Source organism: Micromys minutus, assembly GCF_963924665.1.
Source record: "Micromys minutus genome assembly, chromosome: 10".
NCBI classification, from domain to species: domain Eukaryota; kingdom Metazoa; phylum Chordata; class Mammalia; order Rodentia; family Muridae; genus Micromys; species Micromys minutus.
In genome coordinates, this window is record NC_137979.1 from 49509607 (window position 1) to 49530129 (window position 20523).

General features: G+C 48.7%; 2 protein-coding genes across 8 annotated transcripts; both read left to right on the forward strand.

The window, feature by feature from the left end:
- The first annotated feature begins 80 nt into the window (after positions 1 to 80).
- On the forward strand, positions 81 to 10128 carry ACBD4 (acyl-CoA binding domain containing 4). 7 transcript variants are annotated; one of them, XM_080922690.1, is made up of 12 exons: positions 81 to 155; positions 1066 to 1196; positions 1433 to 1539; positions 1626 to 1749; positions 1903 to 2021; positions 2126 to 2225; positions 2449 to 2533; positions 2792 to 2912; positions 3344 to 3430; positions 3761 to 4000; positions 4541 to 4680; positions 9582 to 10128. In XM_080922690.1, exons 5-12 carry the CDS (start codon positions 1940 to 1942, stop codon positions 9702 to 9704), a joined length of 978 nt encoding a protein of 325 aa, XP_080778816.1. In that variant the 5' UTR covers positions 81 to 155; positions 1066 to 1196; positions 1433 to 1539; positions 1626 to 1749; positions 1903 to 1939; the 3' UTR covers positions 9705 to 10128. The 7 variants fall into 7 exon arrangements, with proteins under 7 accessions (XP_080778816.1, XP_080778810.1, XP_080778814.1 ...); XM_080922684.1 differs by lacking the exon at positions 2126 to 2225 and adding an exon at positions 2256 to 2376 and having other exon boundaries at positions 9582 to 10126; XM_080922688.1 differs by lacking the exon at positions 2126 to 2225 and adding an exon at positions 2256 to 2376 and having other exon boundaries at positions 9585 to 10125.
- A 3805-nt stretch (positions 10129 to 13933) lies between these two features.
- On the forward strand, positions 13934 to 17644 carry HEXIM1 (HEXIM P-TEFb complex subunit 1). Its single transcript, XM_080922679.1, has one exon. The coding sequence runs from the start codon at positions 14918 to 14920 to the stop codon at positions 15986 to 15988; it is 1071 nt and encodes a 356-aa protein (XP_080778805.1). The 5' UTR covers positions 13934 to 14917; the 3' UTR covers positions 15989 to 17644.
- Positions 17645 to 20523: the final 2879 nt, after the last annotated feature.

Consider the following 20523-nt stretch of genomic DNA (forward strand, 5'->3'; position numbering starts at 1 on the left):
CTAAGAGTCAGGAGGAGGAGACCTCAGGAGGAGGGAGAGAGGGAGGGACGAGTTGGAGGTGGGCGGAGCGAGGCCAAACTGGGGCGGTGCGAGGCGCCTGTGAGACCCCCGGCCTGAAGCTGTGCGCCCTGGTGTCTACGCGTTGGCCCCTGCTAGTGAGTCGGTCTTTCCATTTCTCCAGAGGTCCCCGGATCTCCTCTCTACCAGTGGCCAGAGTCTCTGTTGGAGGGGATTGAATACCCCAGAGGAATAGGATTGTCCTCCGGCGCAGACACTTTTTTCTGGGAACTCTGACGCGTTACAACTCCGAACCATGGTTCATCCATCTTAGCCGGGTCCCTTCGGGAGCCAGACAAAGGACAGGTCTATAGGGGATCGTCCCGGGTCACAGGGTCCTGGTGCGGGGGAAGCCAACAGAGCTGCGCCGGAATGGGGGCGGGAGGCTCGGGCAGTGACGTCATGAATTAACCACCGGGCTCCGGGCCAATAGCCAGTCTTCAAAGGTGGGAGTCTTGTAGCTAACCGATCTGAGGACTAAGGTGAGACTAAATTTAGAGTTCCAGAAGCTGGTTCTGGGATCCCAAGCTTAAGAAGCTTGGTACTCCCAGTGCGACATTCCATCCTTGGTCAAGGGATCTGCACAACACTCTGGCAAGGTGTTGATGACGTCAGCCCATGGAAAACCTTCTTGTACCGGTGCCGGTGTGTTAGATGTACCCTTGTGAATGCGAAGGGTGGGCTGCCCATGTGGCTTTCAAGCACTAGCCTTGGATAGGGGCAGCGAGCTGGTCGTACATTGTCATTTGGCAGCGACTGACAGCCAGGCTTCCCATGCTAAAAGTAGCGATTTTCGGGTCCTACAATTGCCATCTACTTGCCCCGTTGTATTCTGTTCTCATCTATTCAAGTCCCGTAAGTTCTTCATACTAGCTTAAGTCCCCATCACCACTGAGATCTTGGCTTTTCTTACTATTTGTCAAACCTTCGTCTCAGCATGATCTCTTGATTCCTTCCAGGAATGTTCTTTTTTGTTATTTTTCTGTTTTGCTCTTACTTTTTTCCAAGACTCAGCTCCAGTGTCCTTTCTGCGGAACGCCGGGCTCCAGGACTCGCCTCTATTGCCAGCGTAGACGTGTTCCAAGAGCTGAGTCGAAGTGCCTCGGATAGGCGGGGTCCGTATCAATCGACCCACTCCCGTGAGTTTCCACCAGGGGGCGCGAGGTCTCCGCGACCATCAGCTTGTCCACCGGGAGGCGCTGCAGCCCGCCTCCGCCGGTCGCGCGGTGCGGAGTGCGAGCGACCCGTAAATTAGCCCCGCCTGACTGGGCGAGGCAGGCTAGAACTATTTGCATAATCTTGAAAGAGCCTTCCTGACTGGTTAGGATATAAAAGACGAAAAGGAAACAGTGCCTCTCATTGGTTTTTCTCTTAGCTTTGTGTCCCTCCCTATCCCTGCCTCTCTGGACCAAGAGGTCAATCGGAAGCCACTGGTGAGAAGTGAGAAGAGGACCCTGGTGTCCCGGGAGTGGGCGCCCAGGGGTGAGTGAAAGGCTGGACCGCAGGGAGCCAGGGTGGAAGGCTGTTCGTCCCATCCTGACTCCTCGCTCGCTGATTCGCCCGTTCAGGAATTGGAAATGGGCACCTAGAGAGGTGCATCTGGGAACGTACGTGGCTCTGAGACCCTTGCCACCTGCTTCTCCTCCAAGCTGGTGGTCCTCGCCACCCTGGCCCCATTGACTCTAGCTTGAGGTAGGAGAAGGAGCCTTCTCAGCTCAACTTCTGGCCTCCTGGGGTAGCGCTCAGATCTTTGGACTTAGTTTGCCCCTCTGGGAACTGGACCAGTGGCTTAGGATGCTACCGTGGACCATGAGGCCCTGGTTACACTGACACTCGTTCTTGCAGAGTCGCTCCAAAGTAGGGCTCCAGAGCTTAGAGAAGCATGGGCACCGAGAAAGAAGAGCCCGACTGTCAAAAACAGTTCCAGGCAGCAGTCAGCGTCATTCAGAATCTGCCTAAGAATGGTGAGCCTGTAGGAATCAGCCTTTTAGGGTTCGGGATGGTTGGGCTCTGACCCCGAGAATGGAACTGAACCCCTGCACATGTTTACAGACAAGTTCCTCCCTAGGCTGTGGTGGGGTCCCTTCTGCTTCTTATGGGTGTGATCCGGGACCACCTTTGCCCTTCCAAGGTGCAGCCTCCACCCTTTTGGAACTGGGGCTGATAAGGTACCCTCCCCTTCCCAACCCTCTGCTCAGGCTCTTACCGCCCCTCCTATGAAGAGATGCTGAGATTCTACAGCTACTACAAGCAGGCTACCATGGGGCCCTGCCTGGTCCCCCGACCTGGGTTCTGGGACCCCATTGGACGTTACAAGTGGTGAGCCCCCCTCCTGCAGGGTAAAAATGCCTCAGCTGTCACCCAGATCTCTCACAGCCCTCTGCCTCCTAGGGACGCCTGGAACAGGCTGGGGAAGATGAGCAGAGAGGAAGCCATGTCTGCCTACATCTCTGAGATGAAGCTGGTGGCACAGAAGGTAGTGAGGGCTCTGGTGCTCTGTCCCTAAGGGGGTGGCTTGCTCCTCGGTCTTCCAGGGATGCGCTTCCATGTTTCCTATTCTTTGATATCTTTTTGGAAACCACTTCTGTTGCCCTTTCCCCCAGTCCTGTCTGATCCTGACTGGTACGAGGTGGAGGTGTAAGGAAAGGAAGTTGTACCGGGAGAGGCTGCCGAGGGGGTTTGTGGGTGGTAATGGGAGAGGCCAGCCTACCTCATTAGAACCCTTCCTGTACAGGTGATCGACACAGTGCCCCTGGGCGAGGTGGCAGAGGATATGTTTGGTTATTTCGAGCCCCTGTACCAGGTGATCCCTGACATGCCGAGGCCCCCAGAAACCTTCTTGAGAAGGGTCACAGGTCAGATCTCCAGGATGGGAGCCCTGTTGAGTGTTTGTTCAGCTGTGGGGCAGTAGGAGCAAAGAACTCTAGGTGTGGTTTCTGTGAGGACCTCAGCTGGTGTGCCTGTTGAGCTAGTTTTTGTTTTGTGTTTAAATGATTATTTATTCATTTTATATGTATGAGTACACTGTAGCTGTCTTCATATACGGAAGAGGGCATCAGATCTCATTCCAGATGGTTGTGAGCCACCATGTGGTTGCTGGGAATTAAACTCAGGACCTCTGGAAGAGCAACTAGTGCTCTTAACCGCTGAGCCATCTCTCCAGCCCCATGTTGGGCTAGTTATCAATCAATATGCATGATTAATGGGAACAAGGGACTTGATCTCACCGGAAGATGCCAGCCTCTTCCCTGCCCCACCTTTGAGTTTAAGTGCTGTGTCTTGACAGGTTGGAAAGAGCCAGTCCTGAATAGAGACGACCAGGCAGCTCCAGAGCCTTCTTGTCTCCCCAAGGAGCCAGAGCCTCCGAGTCCAGGTTTGTTGCTGAGCAGGAGGGATACCGGGGCTTACCTAGACTGGGAAGGAACACTTTCAGGAGAGAAGCTGGATGCCACGTAGTCCTCTTCACATTGCCTGCTCAGGGACACTGAGACTTCCTGTGCTCTTGGAGGCCAGGGGGAAGCTCTGAGACTGTGTTTGCAGGGTCTCATTTCTTGGGCCCATCGTACCTTTTATGAAAGAACTCTGGGTCTCCTAAGGAAGGACTTAGTACTCAGTGGCCCACGCCCTCCATCCCAAGAGCAGGACTCCCAACCCCAGTGCAGATGTCCTTCCTAAGAGTCTTCTTTCCGTTTCCCTCTTCCAGAGTCCAGGCAACCCAGAGACTTGGACGTGGAGGTTTTCTGTGACTCCGCGGAGCATGTGGAACCCCTAGAGCCAGAGTTGGTGAGGCTGCCTGTCCTGTCCCCTGTTCCTGCTGAGTCAGAGCTGTCCCACCTCCACACTGGGACCTGGGACTCCACTCAGCAGGTTTGGGCAGAGCAGAAGGAAGCAGCTGGCGGAGAGCTCAACATCAGGAGCAGCCCTGAGTCCCCTGGTGAGAAAAGTGAGCTTTTTACCCTGACCGTGCTCTTGTGCTCTTGGCACCCCAAGCCTTCCCTGCGCTGTCTGGTTGGGACAAAGGTAAAAGTCCAGTGGGGCCGCTGGAGAGCAGCCTCGGAGGGCTACCAGCAGCCGAAGGCCCGCCTGGGTGAGCACAGTCCCAGTCTTGGCTCTTTCTGAGATTGCTGGTCTCTGTACCCTCCGCAAAGGCAGCTTGTAGACATAGGTGTATAGCACTGGGAAGTTGTCCCTCCTCTCTGCCTGTCATTTGGAATTCTGAGAGGAAGGCAATGAGTTCTGTATGCCTTATTCCTGTCTGGAACTTACTGTGTGCTAAATCTCCGAAGGGGCACTTTGCTAAATAGTTCCTCTGAGCAGACAGGGTGTGAGAAAGACGACATCTTTAGGAGCTGAAACAAGGCCGGGAGAAGTGAATGAAAGGCCCCACTGCGAGGCAGGAATAGGGCGTTCTTACCCTTCTCCTTACCTTACCTGCTCCAGCTTGTGCCACTTGTCTCCTGAGTCCCTTTCCCTGTCTCCACAGAGGGGTTGGGAGGCGGACTGACAGGCCCCCAGGAATTGGACAGATGGCTGGTGGGGACAGTCCGGGCCATGCAGGAAAGCATGAGGGATGTTCACAGGAGGCTACAGAGCCTGGAGAGCAAGCCCCAGCTACTTGAGCAGGTGAGTCCCACCTTTGTGTCAAGATTGGAGATTACCTCAGAAGTCTACTCTTGCTTCCTCATCCGGCTGGTTTTGGTTTGTGCAGAGACAGGTGGGGCCTCCATTTTTAATTAATTAATTGTTTTTTGTTTCTGTTTTCAAGACAGGGTTTCTCTGTGTAGCATTGGCTGGCTTGGAGCTCCCTTTGTAGACCAGGCTGGCCTTGAACTCAGAGATCCTCCTGCCTCTGCCCCCAGAGTCCTGAGATTAAAGCCATCCAGTGGGAGTGTTTAGCCCCTGGGGAGTGTGGGAAGGGGACACAGGAAAAGGATGACCAATCTCTGATTACCCACTCTGCCTGGCCATCTAAGACATTCTTAATCCAGACAATTTTTTTTGCCTTGCTATTGATTTGCTGATATTCTCTCCTCCTCCTCCCTCCCTCCCTCCTTCCTTCTGGCCTTCCTTCCCCACTCCATCCACAGTGACCATGTGGCCTAAAAGTTTTTGTCTATTTGTTTGTGGCAACACAAAGGCTAAAAATTTATAATCTTCCAGTCCCAGTCTCCCAAGTGGTGGTGTTCACCACCAGACCTGGCTGACTTCCCTTTCACAGAAGAGGGAACAGAGGTCTGAGAATTTAGCTTACCAGGGGGCACACAACGTGGGCGACCTGTACTGAACTGCTTTTGCGGTGCCCAGTACACAGTGGGCCTCCTCAGACAGGCTCTCTTGCTATCGCTAAGATGGCTAAACAGCAAGAGATGGAGCACATGTGGCCCTAAGTCTGCTGATACCCACCCGAGAGAGAAGCCTGGAATGGTTAAAACAGGAATGGGCCTAGTTGCTCTATTTGGGAATCTCTGGTGTGACCCTTTAACCCACTAGTATGGTGTGGATCTGAGCCCTAGTGACAGGGATTTCAACACTGCCTCCTTTCCCCCCCAGGGCATTCTCCCCCTCCCCCATTTTACTTTTTACCCACTTGAAATGCAAAGGATTCCCCACTCCCACCCTGCCCCCACCCCCACCTAAGTACTAGGAATTCCTAAGCAAAGAAGGACTGCTATGGTCCACTGAGGTATAGTCAGCCCGGTTTGTTTTCTTTTTATTTGAGACAAGGTCTTACTAAATTGCCCACTTGAAATTATAATCTATTTTATAGATTATAAAATATCTGGGCTTGGGCTGGGTGTATATCTCAGCAATAGGGCATTTCCCTAGGAAGCATAGGGCTCTTGGTTCAATCTCTTGATACCACCGAAGGGTTGGGGGGGCGTTAAACCTAGCATTACTAAGTAACTAAAATCACAGGCCAGTGACCCAGTGACATCTGTTGTGGCTAGCATAGGAGGCAGAGTGTCGTGTGTGTGTGTGTGTGTGTGTGTGTGTGTGTGTGTGTGTATGCTCACGTGTAGAAGTCACAGGACAATTGTGTATCTCCTTCTGACGCTTGGGTCCTTGAGATTAAAACTTGGGTCACTAGGCTTGGCTGCAAGCACCCTTTCTTGCAGATCCATCTCACAGATTTTAAGCATTTTTAAGGAGATTGTTAACAGCATACTATAATCCTAACACTCTAGACATAGAGGCAGGAGGATCCATGATATTTGAGGCTAGCCTAAGCTACATGGTGAGTCCCAGGCTAGCCAAAAATAAAAAATAACTAAATTGTAAGCATCATAATGCTTATGCTTCCGTTTCACTCTGAATACATTTTATTACAACTAATTTGTTAATATCATCACATATGTGACCCAGTTGTAGAGTTTCCTTGTTGTCCTGGATCTACTTTTCCAGCTGCTGTTATCCAGTGTGGGTCACACTATCCCTGGCTCACCATCATTAGCTCTTGGCTGTGCTGGGAGGCAGGTGTGGAGCCCAGGGAATCGGCAGGGCATCTGGCTTCTCCCTCAGCCTGAATTAGTCCGGCATAGCAACATGCAGAACAGCCCACCTTTTGGGGTCTAATCATGTATGACTTCCTTGTACCTGGTGTTTCCTGTGAAATGAGTGTAAAACACTCAGGTAAACATCCATACCCAGGTAAACATCTGGTCGAGGCGCCATCAGAGGCCAGCTGTGGTAGCTTACACTTGTGTTTGGTTTTAGTGTTTTATTTGTCTGGACTTTGTGTGTGTGTTTGTTTTGCTTGCATGCATGTATGTGCACCATGTGTGTGTCTGGTGTCCCCAGAAGTCGGGAGAGGCATTGGGTCTCTTGGAACTAGAATCAAAGACAGTTGTGAACTGACATGTTGAGTTCCTGGTCCTCTGCAAAAGCAGCAAGTGCTCTTAACTGAGTCATCGATCTAGCCCTTGGTGTTTTGTTTGTTGTTTGAGACAGGGTCTCAATGTGCAGCTCTGGCTGGCTTAGAACTCACTATGTAGACCAGGCTGGTCTTGAACTTATGATGGTCTGCTTTGCTTCTTCCTCCTTCCCTTTGCCACCCAGTATAGTTTATATTTATAATCTCAGCACTTGGGAGGCTGAAACAGGAGGTTTGCTGTGAGTATCCAGGCCAGCTGAGCTACAAAATAGATCCTGTCTCAATAAAATAAAAACAGCACTCCGGAGGCTGTAAAGATGGGCCAGCTGTTAAGAATGCTTCCTGTTTATCCAGAAGCCACAGGTTCACTTCCTGGCACCCATGTCAGAAATGCCTGGAACTTCAGCTCCAGAAAAATCAGACCTTAATGGGTGCGCACTCGCACGTCTCACACACACACACACACACACACACACACACATAAATAAAGCCGTTATTTTACAAAGAAACAACAACAAACCACATCAGAGTGATACTTGTAATATTGGGACACTCAGGGGACAGATGGCATCTGGCCTTCTACAACTAGTGAGTGTACTGCTGGCCTAGATGCAAGGAAGACACCATGGCCCCAACTCTGTGATGTCAACTTTCCTCTTGAAGCCAGGAAATGTCCGATTCATCTACTGTGCCATAGGGTGTTTGGCAGTGACTGACCCATGTAGCCTGGACTGTGATTTAGTGATAGAAAGATTGGTTGATTTTTTTTTAATTCTCTTATTCCTCTAACAGGTTAACATTTTCTTTTCTGTAGGGTTTCCCAGAAACAAAGTTGCCCACAGAAAGAGCACAGTTTCTCCTCCTGAGACAGTCTCACTGTGTATTCCCATTTGTCCTGGAACTCACTCTGTAGAACAGGCTGCCCTCAAACTCAGAGAGCCACCTGCCTCTGCCTCTCCAGTGCTAAGATGAAAGGTGTGTGCTGCCATGCCAGGCTTTTTTTTTTTTTTTTTGAGACAGGCTCCTGATGTGTATGCCAGACTAGCCTTGGAATTAACCTGCAATCTCCCTGCCCCAGTCTCCTGAGTGCTGGGGTCACAGGCAAAGGCCACCAGGCCCAACATCTTTACCTTTTATTGCTTTTTTTTGTTTGTTTTTAACAGTGCAGGGATGGAACTCAGCACAGACACATTAGGAGGTGCTCCACCTCTTGCCTGTGTATATGTAATTATTTGTTTATGATTTATTTGTTTTGCCTATGGAGTTCAGAAGAGAGTGTCAGAGCCCCTGGAACTGCAGTGGCATGTAGCTGGGAATCATGTAGGTGCAGGGAATGGCACTCAGCTCCTCTATGAGAACAACATGTGCTGTAAACCATTGAGCTCTCTCTCCCGGTGCCAACTAACTTCTCAAAGTAAGGAATTCACTGGAAAGCACCCTTGATGGTTTAACACATAGTTTTCGTTTTTATCATCACAGACTTCTAAATGTTAAAGATCTACCATTTTAACCATCTGTAATCACTCTTGGTTTTTTGTGGTCCTGAGAACTAAAGCCAGCAAGTACCTTATCACGGGACCATAGACTCTGTCCTGTTTTGTTTTGTTTTTTTAATACATATATATATATATATATATATATATGTATATGTATATGTATATATACACATATATATGTATGTATGTATGTATGTATGTATGTATGTATGTATGTATATGAGCACACTGTCACTGACACACCAGAAGAGGGCACTGGATCCCAAATGGTTGCGAGCCACCATGTGGTTGCTGGGAATTGAACTCAGGACCTCTGGAAAAGCCCCCAGTGCTCTTAACCACTGAGCCATCTCTCTAGCCCCTACTCTGTCCTTCTATTTGTCTTTAATGGGTATTTCACAGGGATGGGTGTTTTGTTTACATGTATGCCTATGCACTATGTCTGAGCAGTGCTGGCCCTGAGTTGCTGGCTCATCCCGTGCAGTTAGAGACCCCACCGTGTGCTGCTGTGTGGGAATCTGAGGAAATGTGGAGTTGGTGCAGGTGCTCTCCGACTTTTATGTAAGGCCTGGGATTGAACTCAGCCAATCATATTTACATGGCAGCTTCTTCTTCTTCTTCTTCCTCCTCCTCCCTCCTCCTCCTCTTCCCCCTTCTCCTCCTCCTCCCCCTCCTCCTCCTCCTCCTTCTTCTTCTTTTTTTGTACTACATTGTCACAGCCAAAACCCATTCATAAACCCCTACTTCAGCTTTAGCTTCCTGGCTTTTTAGTACAAGATGTCTGACATTCCCTCACTTTCCCTGCCCCAACTCTAGAATCAGTTACTCCTCCCGGGGGATCTGGTTCCTTCTAGAATAGATATTTAGAAACTAACACCAGAGTACCCCACCCGTGTTTGAAATATGTGGTATGTGTTTTACACACAGGGTCTTTAGTTCTACTAGCCGGGTGCCTCCTCTGCGGCCTGGCTTGGAAGTTAGTCTCTTCCTATAGCTTCTCCTATCACGTGGGATTGGAGTGTGTGTGAGAGAGAATTGGGGGATACGCTTCAGACTAGTGGAGCAGATGTAGGGTAGGTCCTTCCCAGTCTCAGGGAGGCCAGGCTACTAGGACATACTGCACCCGAGCTGGGTTCTGACTTCTTCCCTCTTGGCAGCAGAGGTCGCCCAGGACTCGGCCTCGGCCCCTAGGGCTCTCGGCTCCCACGCTGCTCTTCTTTATCCTGTGGCCCTTCGTTGTCCAGTGGCTCTTCCGACAGTTTCGGACCCAGAAGAGGTGACTCAAGGACGGGGTCGCTCTTGCAGCTGAGAAGACTATGATGAGTCCCCGAAGGTCCTGCTGTGCCCTGAGCCTCCCTAGGTTTAAACAAACAACTTTAGAAATTCCCCCTCCCATCCTCGTTCACCCTGGCACTCCCTCCTTTAATGGGGGCTCCCATAAGACCCATCTTCCCCTGCAGCTCACACTTATGCCCCGAGCTCCCAAAGCAGTCACGGTGCACATCCTAACTTTGAGGTTGCGGGTGAGCCGGCCCCACCCTCTGAGTCACCTGACTTTACTCCCGCCGACTCGGCTCCCTGCCGAGGCTCAGCTCTTGGGCAAGTTGGGACTTGGACCTGGCCTGCAGACTGATTGGCTGGAAGGTTGGTTGCAGGAAAGGCCGGAGCCCGGAGGAGTGGGGGGTGGGGGGGTGAATGGGAGGAGTGTGTTGGCTGGGAGCTGGGATGCCCCGAACACACGCACAAGTACACCTCGCGCTCTGGACTTCACTGAAGATTCACGTGCAATTGAATGCTTCATTAAACAAAAGAAAACCTCAGTCTGCGGTCTGGGAACCCATGGAAAGAGCGGGAAGCCGGCGGGTCGCGCCAGTCAAAAGTCCGGTCGCACTCTCTTTCCCCAACTCCCCCGCTGAGACTGGGGCTTCCTTATAAGGAATATCTTCCCTCCTCCCTAAAGGAGCCTGGGGAAAAACAGGCCTCAGCCTGGGGTCAGGGAGCGCCCTGGGGGACGCCCCGGGGACTTGGAGGCCCGTAGTTTTTGCAGGGAATCGGGGCGTTGGCCGGCCTCGCCCCAAGGGAAGACTGCTGACCTAACTGCACTAAGGAGTGGGATACCCAGTGCTAGGTTCCAAATGCCTTTGCCTCTTTTCAAATCCTAATTGTTGCTCCCTATCATGATCACCGTACTTCCCAAAGAATTTTCTACGAAGTCAGAGCCTGCACACTTTGAGCCTCTATCCTGAGGTGTGGGGGGCAGGGTTCTACGTTGGACCCCATAATTGTGGTGGACCTAGTGCCTGCACAGACCTCTTAAACTGCTTGGCCTTGGAACCTTTGTTAACTACCTAGGCGGCCTTGGCCTCCCACAGGATAATCCTGCTGGGCCTATCTGACTCCAGCCTGGATTCAGCATTAAACTACCTACTCCAGCACCTACTAGTGCCCAGAACCGTCGAGGGCTAGCTGTAGGCAGCTGCTACCACCTGAGCTCCAGGATCTTCCTTGTTCTTGGGGAAATGAGACAGTACTGGGGATCCTCAGACTCGTTCCTCCGAGTTCCCAACACCCTGTGAGGCAGACCACTTACTTCCCCAGGTTTGACCATCCTTGTGTATCACTGGGAAATACAGGCATTCTTCCGGACAGCAGGGAGGACAGCCCTACAGACAGACGCCACTCATTACACAGGTTCTGGAACTTCTCAGTGTCACAGGCAAAAAGGCTGAAGGAGGAAAACCTGTGATGTCGGCAGACGTCAGCTGGGCAGCGGGAGCCAGGACGGCAGGGAGAAGTAAAGTCAGGCTTCACAACTCACATGCTGGCTCGGCAAGTGTGGACTAAAAGATTAGCTGTTCTGAATCTGGATTGACTTGTTTGTGAAACAGGAATGATTTCTGCACCATAAGGCAGTTGAGCGGTTTGACAGTGCTTGGAGGGTAGGAAATACTTGGCAAGGATTTAGGACTCAGAATAGAGAAGTTCAGGAATGCTACGACCTTGGTGAACAGTTCCTCCCGTTTTCAATCAAGGTTACTGCTAAGCTTTGTCCAGTAAACTTTAGCTTCACCTGCAGCTTCCATATTCCCGACTGTGTGTGTTCAAGTCCTCTAAAGCTTGAAGTGTGGACATGTTGACTCTTGGTCAGAAAAGACCCCCGTTTCCTCTTAAAAAAAAAAAAAGGCATTTAAGATCCATTTTACGTATAATGAGCATCTGACTGTTCCAAACATGCCTGCTGATGGTGGAGGTCAGTAGAGTGTGGGATCCTTAGGAACTGGGGTTACAGTTGTGAGCTGCCACATGAATGCTGGGGATGGAGCCTGGATTCTCTGCCAGAACAAAGACTTAACGATGGAGCCATCTTCTCCCATACCTTGTGCCCCCTTTCTGTCTTTGTTTTTGGTCTCCTGGTGCCTCCTAAGTAATGAATGAAGAAAGGCAGGACTTTCAGGCAGACCAGGTTTCTGGCAGTGCATGGAAAACAGGCTAGAATGGTCATTTTCAAAACATCTGCATGTCCCCTGGGGGGCATTTTTACTTGCTTTCCCTCAGAGACTCAGAGACAGCAGTCTCACACTGATAGCTGCCCCACCCAACACTCTGAAGTTCTTACACTTTTATATCTTTAACCCGGGAGGTGAGTGTACCTGACTATTGGCTGTGGCGCTGAGGCAGGGGGATCTGCATTTCAGATAAGAATATACTATATACTGAGGCCTTGCTTTAAAAACAAAAGGAAAATGTGCTTTCCTGCTCCTTCCAAGTCAATTGTTCCATAAACTGGTCCAAAGATTTCCAAGTCTCAAGCAGTCTGATTGGCAAGTTGCTGATTTTCCTTATTGCCGTTTGGCTCACTGTAGCCAGGCTTCATTGTGCAGCTGAGGCAACTTGAAGCTTAAAGACTTTTATCTTTTTTGTCCTAACAGCAAAACAACAAAGGACTGCCAAATTCATAACAGTTTGCAATGATCTGAGGCTTTTAAGTTACTGAAAATAAAAACAAATTTATTGGGAGGGGGGGTTGTTTTGTTTTCAAACTTATTTTTACATATCTGATTTTTTTTTCTTCCTGCATGTGTGTACCACACGTGTCTGGTGACAATGAAGAGTATAAGATCCTCTGGATCTGGAGTTACAGACTGTTGTGAGCACGTGAGTGCTGGGGAACCAATCTCAGGCCCTCTGCCAGTCTTAACTGCTCAGCTGGTTTTCCAGGTCTTGGATTTTGTGTTTTTGACAGAAAAATGGTATTAGATGTGAATAAGACCTGCTCTAGTTAGAACTGCCTCTTAGTTGGCAGGTGACCTTGGATAAGTCACTTTATTTCTCCAAGTCTTAGAGTCTTATGTCTAAAATGGAGGCTAAATCCTGACCTATCTCACGTGTCTGCGGTGGTCAAATAGTTCCATGTGTAGAATCTCAATTATGGCTGGAATGTAAGGAGAAAGAAGAATGGCTCACTAGGTACTCAGGCAAAGGAAGAAGTGACAATTTTGCCAAGGGTATTAAAGGGAATTTTTTTCAGGTCCTTCTATGGGAGGGGGGCAGAGTGTGAATCACTTTTAAGGGGATATAGACTTGCCACTTCACCCTCAATGTACCTATAGCCCTGGGCCAAACACACCCATTTCAGAAAAGGCCTCCAGTCTTCCTTCTCGAAGCCTCTTTCCTTCCCAAGTCTCGTCTCTGTGGACAAGACTTCCCTTCTTTTGGAAACGCATTGATTTTTGGAACCCTCCCCACATAGACTCGCATCAACTGGCCCAATCTCTCCTATCCAGCTTAGGGAAAGGTTCGGGGTATCGGAAGTGAAGAGGCCAAGTCGACCCCGGGAGGCCATTTTCTTCCGCAGAAGCCGGGGTTCGGGGCGAGTCCTTCATTCTCACCACGCGCTTTCGATCAGGGCTCACGCGGAGTGCTCGGCCGCGGATGACCATTTTGCTTTCACCTCTGGTACGGAGACAGCTTTTGGCTCGGATGGCTGCTCTCACCTAAGGGTCCCCAGGGTAGCTTGAGGACCGACGTCACTCAGGACTCGAACCCGCCCTCTCATCTCCCGAGGCCTAGTCTGAGGCCGACGCACCGCAGGCCCTCACGCTGTCTCTTTAAGGCGGCACTTCTTAATTCATTTGTTTACTTCTTCATGCGCTTTTCGTCTTTTTCTTTTAAATAAATATTTGTTCACAATATCCTTCCGCTTATCTCTCTTCCAGAAATCCATCACCTGCCTCAGAGACATTGTTGTAATTTTAAAAATCCAGAGTCAGTAATCACGACTAACAGCTCTCTTTATAGGATTTAATCCTCTTTTACACTTTAGGGACTACTTTTTAGGGACAGACCATTTTTTCATAAGTTGAAAAACGTTTATTGCCATCAGAATTTTTCCGCTGAGATAAGAATACGACAGTAGTTTTTTAAACGCACCTTTTAATAAAAATATTCTGTCTAAGCTCCCAAAGGTCATGGAATCTTCTTGTACTCCTGAAGCACAATGGTATGGCCCAGAACCCGCCCCATCTCTCTGTGATTGGTCGTCCTTCCTCAGAGAGACGAATAACTCTTGCCCAATGACTGCTCACGTTTCTTCAGCGATATCTAAGCGATGGGAGGAGGCGGCCTGGGAGACGCCCCCTACGCGTTCTATGATTGGCTACGTTGCACGGCGCGCGAGGACGGCGGGCCGGAAAGAAGGGAACTACGACTCCCAGCTGCCCCACCCTGGGACTCCGTTACGCATGCGCATGGGCGGGGCTCACAAGCTTCTATATATAAGAGGCGCCGAGGGCTTGGAGACAGCAGTTGGAAGTTGGCAGGTGGAAAGTCAGGTTGGGAGGGGAAGCCGAGGAGGAGGCGGAAGAAGAGCTGTCTGAAGGGGGAGGAGGGAGGGAGGAAAAGAGGAGGAGGCGGAGGAGAACTGAGCGGAGCATCGAGCCAGAGGGGAGATGAGTTTGTCTGTCCTCGGCTAAGGCTCCGGCCCGGCCTGAGGAACTGGGAGCTCGGGTTGGAGCGACACCCGTGGAAGTGGGAGGCGGCGGCTCTGGGACTTTAACCCCTTGTGGGCTCTGCGGCAGGGGATTTAACCCTTTGTGGATTCGGCCCCTCCGAGGCAGCGTCATCGGGTAGTTTTAACCCTTTCGGGGTTGGGTTTAACCCATTGGACTTAAACCTTATCTACTGGCCCATCAACTCCTCGATCGTGGGGGCACTCGGCGGGGAGGCGTGAAGCCCACCCCTCAGTATATTACGTACGGTGCCTGCTGCTGAACCCCCTGGACCTACTACTAGTTGGCCACGCTTGTGTGCGCTTAACCCTTTATTGACTGGACTGCAAGTTGCGATTGGAGTTTGCCGACAGGACGGACGAAAGGCGTCACTGCAGAAATTACTGACCGAGGAGGACTTTGTTGGACATATTTTGAAAAGGAAGGAGAACCTTTTTCCTTAAGCCAGAATTTCTCGAACTTCCAGAAGAGGACTCTACTAAGCCATGGCCGAGCCACTTTTGTCAGAACATCAACACCAGCCTCAAACTAGCAACTGTACAGGTGCTGCTGTTGTCCATGAGGAGCAGAACTCTGAGCGCCCCCCAAGCGCGGAGGCACGGGTGCCCAAGGAGGACAGTAGGTGGCAATCGAGAGCGTCCTTGCAGTCGGGTAGCCGTCCAGGGCAGGAGGGAGACGGGGACCTGAAGCACCAACTGCCCCCATTGCAGACGAATGCCTGTCCAGAATTGAGCTGCCTGGAGAAATTCGAGAAGGGCCAGAATGGGGAGGACTTACCCACTGGCGGTGCCTCCCCGTCGGCGGAGGGGGAGCCGATGTCAGAGTCCCTTGTGCAACCAGGTCATGACTCGGAGGCCACCAAGCTGGAGGCTCCTGCCACTGGAGGCGAGGAGCCATGGGGACAGCAACAGAGACAGCTGGGCAAGAAGAAACATCGGAGACGCCCCTCCAAGAAGAAGCGGCATTGGAAGCCCTACTACAAGCTGACTTGGGAGGAGAAGAAAAAGTTCGACGAGAAGCAGAGCCTGCGAGCTTCGCGAGTTCGAGCCGAGATGTTCGCCAAGGGCCAGCCGGTTGCGCCCTATAACACCACGCAGTTTCTCATGGATGACCACGATCAGGAGGAGCCTGATCTCAAAACCGGTCTTTACCCAAAGCGGGCAGCCGCCAAATCCGACGACACCAGCGATGAGGATTTTGTGGAAGAAGCTGGTGAGGAAGACGGAGGTAGCGATGGCATGGGAGGGGACGGCAGCGAATTTCTGCAGCGGGACTTCTCCGAGACATACGAGCGGTACCACGCCGAGAGCCTGCAGAACATGAGCAAGCAGGAGCTCATCAAAGAGTACCTGGAGCTGGAGAAGTGCCTCTCCCGCAAGGAGGACGAAAATAACCGGCTGCGGCTGGAAAGCAAGCGGCTGGGTGGCATCGATGCGCGAGTGCGGGAGCTCGAGCTAGAGCTGGACCGGCTGCGCGCTGAGAACCTCCAGCTGCTGAACGAGAATGAACTGCACCGGCAGCAGGAGCGAGTGCCTCTTTCCAAGTTCGGCGACTAGACTGAAAACTTTTGGGGGGAGGGGGCAAAGGGGACTTTTTACAGTGCTGGAATGTAACATTATATACATGTGTATATAAGACAGCGGACCTTTTTATGACACATAATCAGAAGAGAAAATCGCCCTGGCTTTGGTTTGGTAAATTTTAGCTATGATGTTGCTTGTGTGCTTTCTCCTGTTCTTTAATTATGTGAAACTGAAGGGTTGCTTTTGTTTTCCTCCTTAGATGTTGTTTCTTAATGTGCAGGTAATTTGACCAAGTTATAATGCATTTTTCTGTTTAAAAAAAAAAATCCCCTCCTTAAGCGGAGCTATAAGGTGGCCAAATCTGACAACCATTACATTCATTCTAGTTATAATAAATTTGTTTGTAAATGTAACAGTTTCAGTGTGATTTCTAGAGATTCAAAATCGTGCTGGTTTGTGTGACTGCACTTTTGAGGTGGGTAGCAAAACTGTTAAATTTATCTATTTGCAAAAATACTTTAATAGAAGAAATTGGGTTTTAGTATGCTTCAAAATACAGTTCAGGTGACATGTACTCAATGTTATTATCTGCAGCACTTAAGTGTGCCTGCTTCCTAATGCTAGGGAGTAGAAAGTGGCTACAGGCAGCATGTGCACCTTGATGGCTGTTCAAGAGTATAAAGTATAAGCCTGATTTGGCAATTGTTAGATAACTAAAAGCCTCATTTCATCTCTACAAGTCAAGTTTTCAGTAATTCTGGCTTCCCTCCTACACCCCACAAAACTCCAGTACAGTTCCTGTTTGCCTACCCAGGTAAGTATGGCTCCTGGTAAACTTGCTTTCTTAGTACAACCAAGTGATAGCCAAGATAAACTTGTGAGAGAACATGTTAGAGACAGACTATTGGACTTCAAGTGGCTAAGTGATCTAAGGACTTTGTCCAATATTTAAGTACTTTTTCTATTAGAAAAAGAAAAGCTGCCCTTTCCATTAGAATCAAACTGAAATCTGAAATGCCCCTTTCTATAATAAGTAAAGCTGGCTCAGGAGAGGGCTGAGGTCTTTAGATGATGAATAAAACCCCTGCATGTTTCCAGTACAGAGCTATTCTCAGTCTCCTGGGCTGCCTACGTTAGGTAGGTCTGCAATGAAAATGCAAGGAGTTTCTGAGAATTAATCCTTATCACAGAAACAAAATTGTAAATTCAATGATTGTTCTTGTCTGTATAGTTAATGCGACCCAGTCACCTGACCTGTGTCAGTGTTTCCTTAGGGCAATCATATCGCTAAAATTATTAGCACACTGGCTCCTTAACTTGGAGCCTTAAAAACCATAGGGGGCCTTGGGGGTCCAAAAGCCCCACAAAATTGTATGTGTGAATATATATATATATATATATATATATATATATATAATATATGTATATTATATATTGAATATATTGTATATATTCAATTGGGTTCAAGAGACTCAGAGGAGGTTGTCGAATTCCTTGATGGTTAAAAACCCCTTGGGTGGGGGGGCTCAGCCAAATGGCAACAGTGGAGGTGACTGAGACTTCCAGAATGAAATGAATGCTCCTTATGCATACACAGCTGTGTCAGGACGGGCTGGGGCCTTCAAAACCAAGCTGTGCTGGCCCTATTCTGGCAGGTGGTCTACTGCAGAAATTGTAAAATCAATTTTTCTTTGATCTAAAGATTGAATTAAATGTCTATTTTGAAATAGTTTTCGTGTTTTTCCTTTTCTTCTATGACATCATACAGCAGCCCTAGAAAACTGGCTGTCTGGTGGAAAGCAGAAACAGTGCCCTCTGGCTTTACATTGCAAACCCATGTCTCATTTTGACTGCACCACAATAGAATGCAGTAATGAGAACCTCTTACTTCAGATTATTTTCCAAAGAAAAATTTTACTAGACACAATGTATTTTCTTCTATTAGAAATATGACATTTCCAGAATCCACCCTGAGAAAACCTTAAATGCATTTATCATTATCCTACTTTCAAGAGGCCAATCAAGTCTAGTTTTTAAAACTACACAAATTACAATTTTAAGTATCTCTAAATCATTCTGCCTTACCTTGTGTTATGCAAATTTCTGACTGGGTTTCAAAGGCACTAACATTTTACTATTTGTGTTGTTGGAATGATAAAAGTTAACACAAAACTCTTCTATCAGCACTTTCTAGATTGAGACAGGCGACTCCTGCAGAGTAGACACTGAGTTGCCTGTAGTAACAGGGTTGTGATGACAAATGATCCTCCCCACATACACCCAGTCTTTAATGCAAGTCTTTTGCCAAACATTTTAACAGCTGCTTAAAAGACCTGGCTTACAAGTGAGCAATTTCAGTTTGCTCCCTTTCTTGTATAGGGCATGGCTATGAATGAGGAAATGCTTCCCAGACACACTCCAACAGGCAAACTAAACTCTTTTTGGGTTACTCAAAAACTGACTGTTAAGAGGCAGAATCCTTTTTTGATTTCAGAGTTTTAGGGGACAGAAGAAGAGAATTCAAGATAAAGATTAAAAAAAAAAAAAAAAACCAAAAACAAAACTGTTCTTAATTGTAACCTGGGAATGTAGTTCAGTTGATACAGTGGCTTCCTATTGTCTAGAGTCCTGGGTTTGATGTACTCATGCCTGTAATCCCACCATTCAGGAAGTAAAAACAGGAGGATCAGAAGTTAAAAGTCACTGTCCACTACATAGCAGGTTCTAGGCCAGCATGACTACATGAGACTCTCACAAAAATAAAAGGGAGAGAGGCCTGGGGAGACAGCTAAATTGGTAAAGTACTTGCCATGAAAGCTTAGGAACCTGAGGTTGTTTGCTCCCTGAGCCCACATAAAAAAGCCAGGTGGCCTGCTCTTGTAATTCCAGCCCTGGGGAGGCAGGATGATCCCTAGGACTGGCTGACTAGTCAGTTTAGTATATGTAAGTCCTAATAAGAGACTCCATCTTAGGAAAGGGAAAATCAGCCTGGCCATGGTGATACATGGCTGTATACCCAGAACTCAGCTGAAAGTGGCAGGCAGATGTTTTTGAATTCAAGACCTATCCTGTCTACTTGGTGAATTCCAGGCTAGCTATACTGAGATGCTACCTCAAAACAACAGCAACCACAACAAAAAAGGTAGATGGCTCTGAAGGAACAATGACTGAAGGTGTCCTCTGGCATCTACACATATGCCATATGCACATGCACATGAAGAACATACACAAAATAGACCAAGTGGACAATGACTAAAAGACCTATAATCTGTCTTCTAGCTTCCACTTGCCACACATACATATAGCCACACACACATACATGTTTAAGTGTCATTAAGGAAAGACAGATAACAGGAAAAATGTGATATACAGGAGGCTGGAGAAATGGCTTAGAGTTTAAGGTCTTGCAGAAGACCTATTTCTTAATACCACATTGTGGCTCATGACCATCCATAACTCCAGTTCCAAGGGATCTAATACCTTCTTTTGACATCCATGGTACCAGGCATGCTCCTGGTGTATATACATACACATATGTTGGGCTAAACACTCATACAAATAAACCTTTTAAAAAGTGATACTCTCTCTTGCTCTTGCCTCTCTAGGCCTCTTGCAGCCCTGCTCTCCCCCTTTAGCCCTCCTCTTCCCCTTCCTTTTCCCCCATCTCCCTCCACATGCTCATGGCTAGCCTCTTCTCCTCTACTCCTCTATTCCGCTCCCTCTCTCTGCCTCTACCACCCTCTTAACTCTCTCATGACCTGAATAAACTCTATTCTATACTAAAAGAAAAAGTGATACTCTCTTGGATGTGGCAGTGAGCCCCCCTAATACCAGCATCTGGGATTTGGCAACAGGGAACACAGGAATTAAAGGCCATCCTCTGCTACCCAGCATGCTGAAGGTGAGCCTAGATTACAGGTGCTGTAGGCATCATCTTTGGTACTAGCTCTACCAAGAAAAAAGTAGCTTGTTTGATCAGGATTTTACTTTTTACATCACTCAGAATAAAGATCCCCTGCTTGAGGAAAATATAAAATTTGGCTCTTGTCTTCTTGAAGGGAGTAACTGTACATTCTCACAGGTGACTGAAACACAAGTTCCACTTTACTTTCACATAAACTGTAAATAGCTGGTGTAATACTTTAAAGCCAGGTATAACCTGAACCCCTATAGTCTCAGAACTTGGGAAGTAGAAGAGATTTCAGAGTTTGAGGCTAGCCTGAACTACATGGTGGGAGCTTATCTCCTGAAACCTAGGTTTGTGATTTAGATCAGTGGCAGAGCAGACAGAGCACATGACTAGCAAACACAAGGCTGGGGTCAACAGTCATCATCATCCAAACAAAAAAACAATGTATACTTTACCCCAATGACTTCAAATTAGAGAAACTGGTGGGGCTGTGTCTCAGTGGTAGGGTACTTGCCTAGCACACACAAAGACTCTGGTTTTGATCTTCACTGGGGACATAGGAGACAGAGAAACCAAAGGACTCCATAGAATCTAAATCAAAACAAAAAAGCCCCACAACCTAATATAGTCTACCTTCAGAAAAGCAAGGGTCAACATT

Coding starts and splice junctions, on each gene's coding strand:
- ACBD4 (XM_080922684.1), top strand. CDS start 1,940: ATGGGCACCGAGAAAGAAGAGCCCGACTGTCAAAAACAGTTCCAGGCA. Junction 2,022..2,255: donor TCAGAATCTGCCTAAGAATG/GTGAGCCTGTAG, acceptor CCCTCTGCTCAG/GCTCTTACCGCCCCTCCTAT. Junction 2,377..2,448: donor CCCATTGGACGTTACAAGTG/GTGAGCCCCCCT, acceptor TCTGCCTCCTAG/GGACGCCTGGAACAGGCTGG.
- HEXIM1 (XM_080922679.1), top strand. CDS start 14,918: ATGGCCGAGCCACTTTTGTCAGAACATCAACACCAGCCTCAAACTAGC.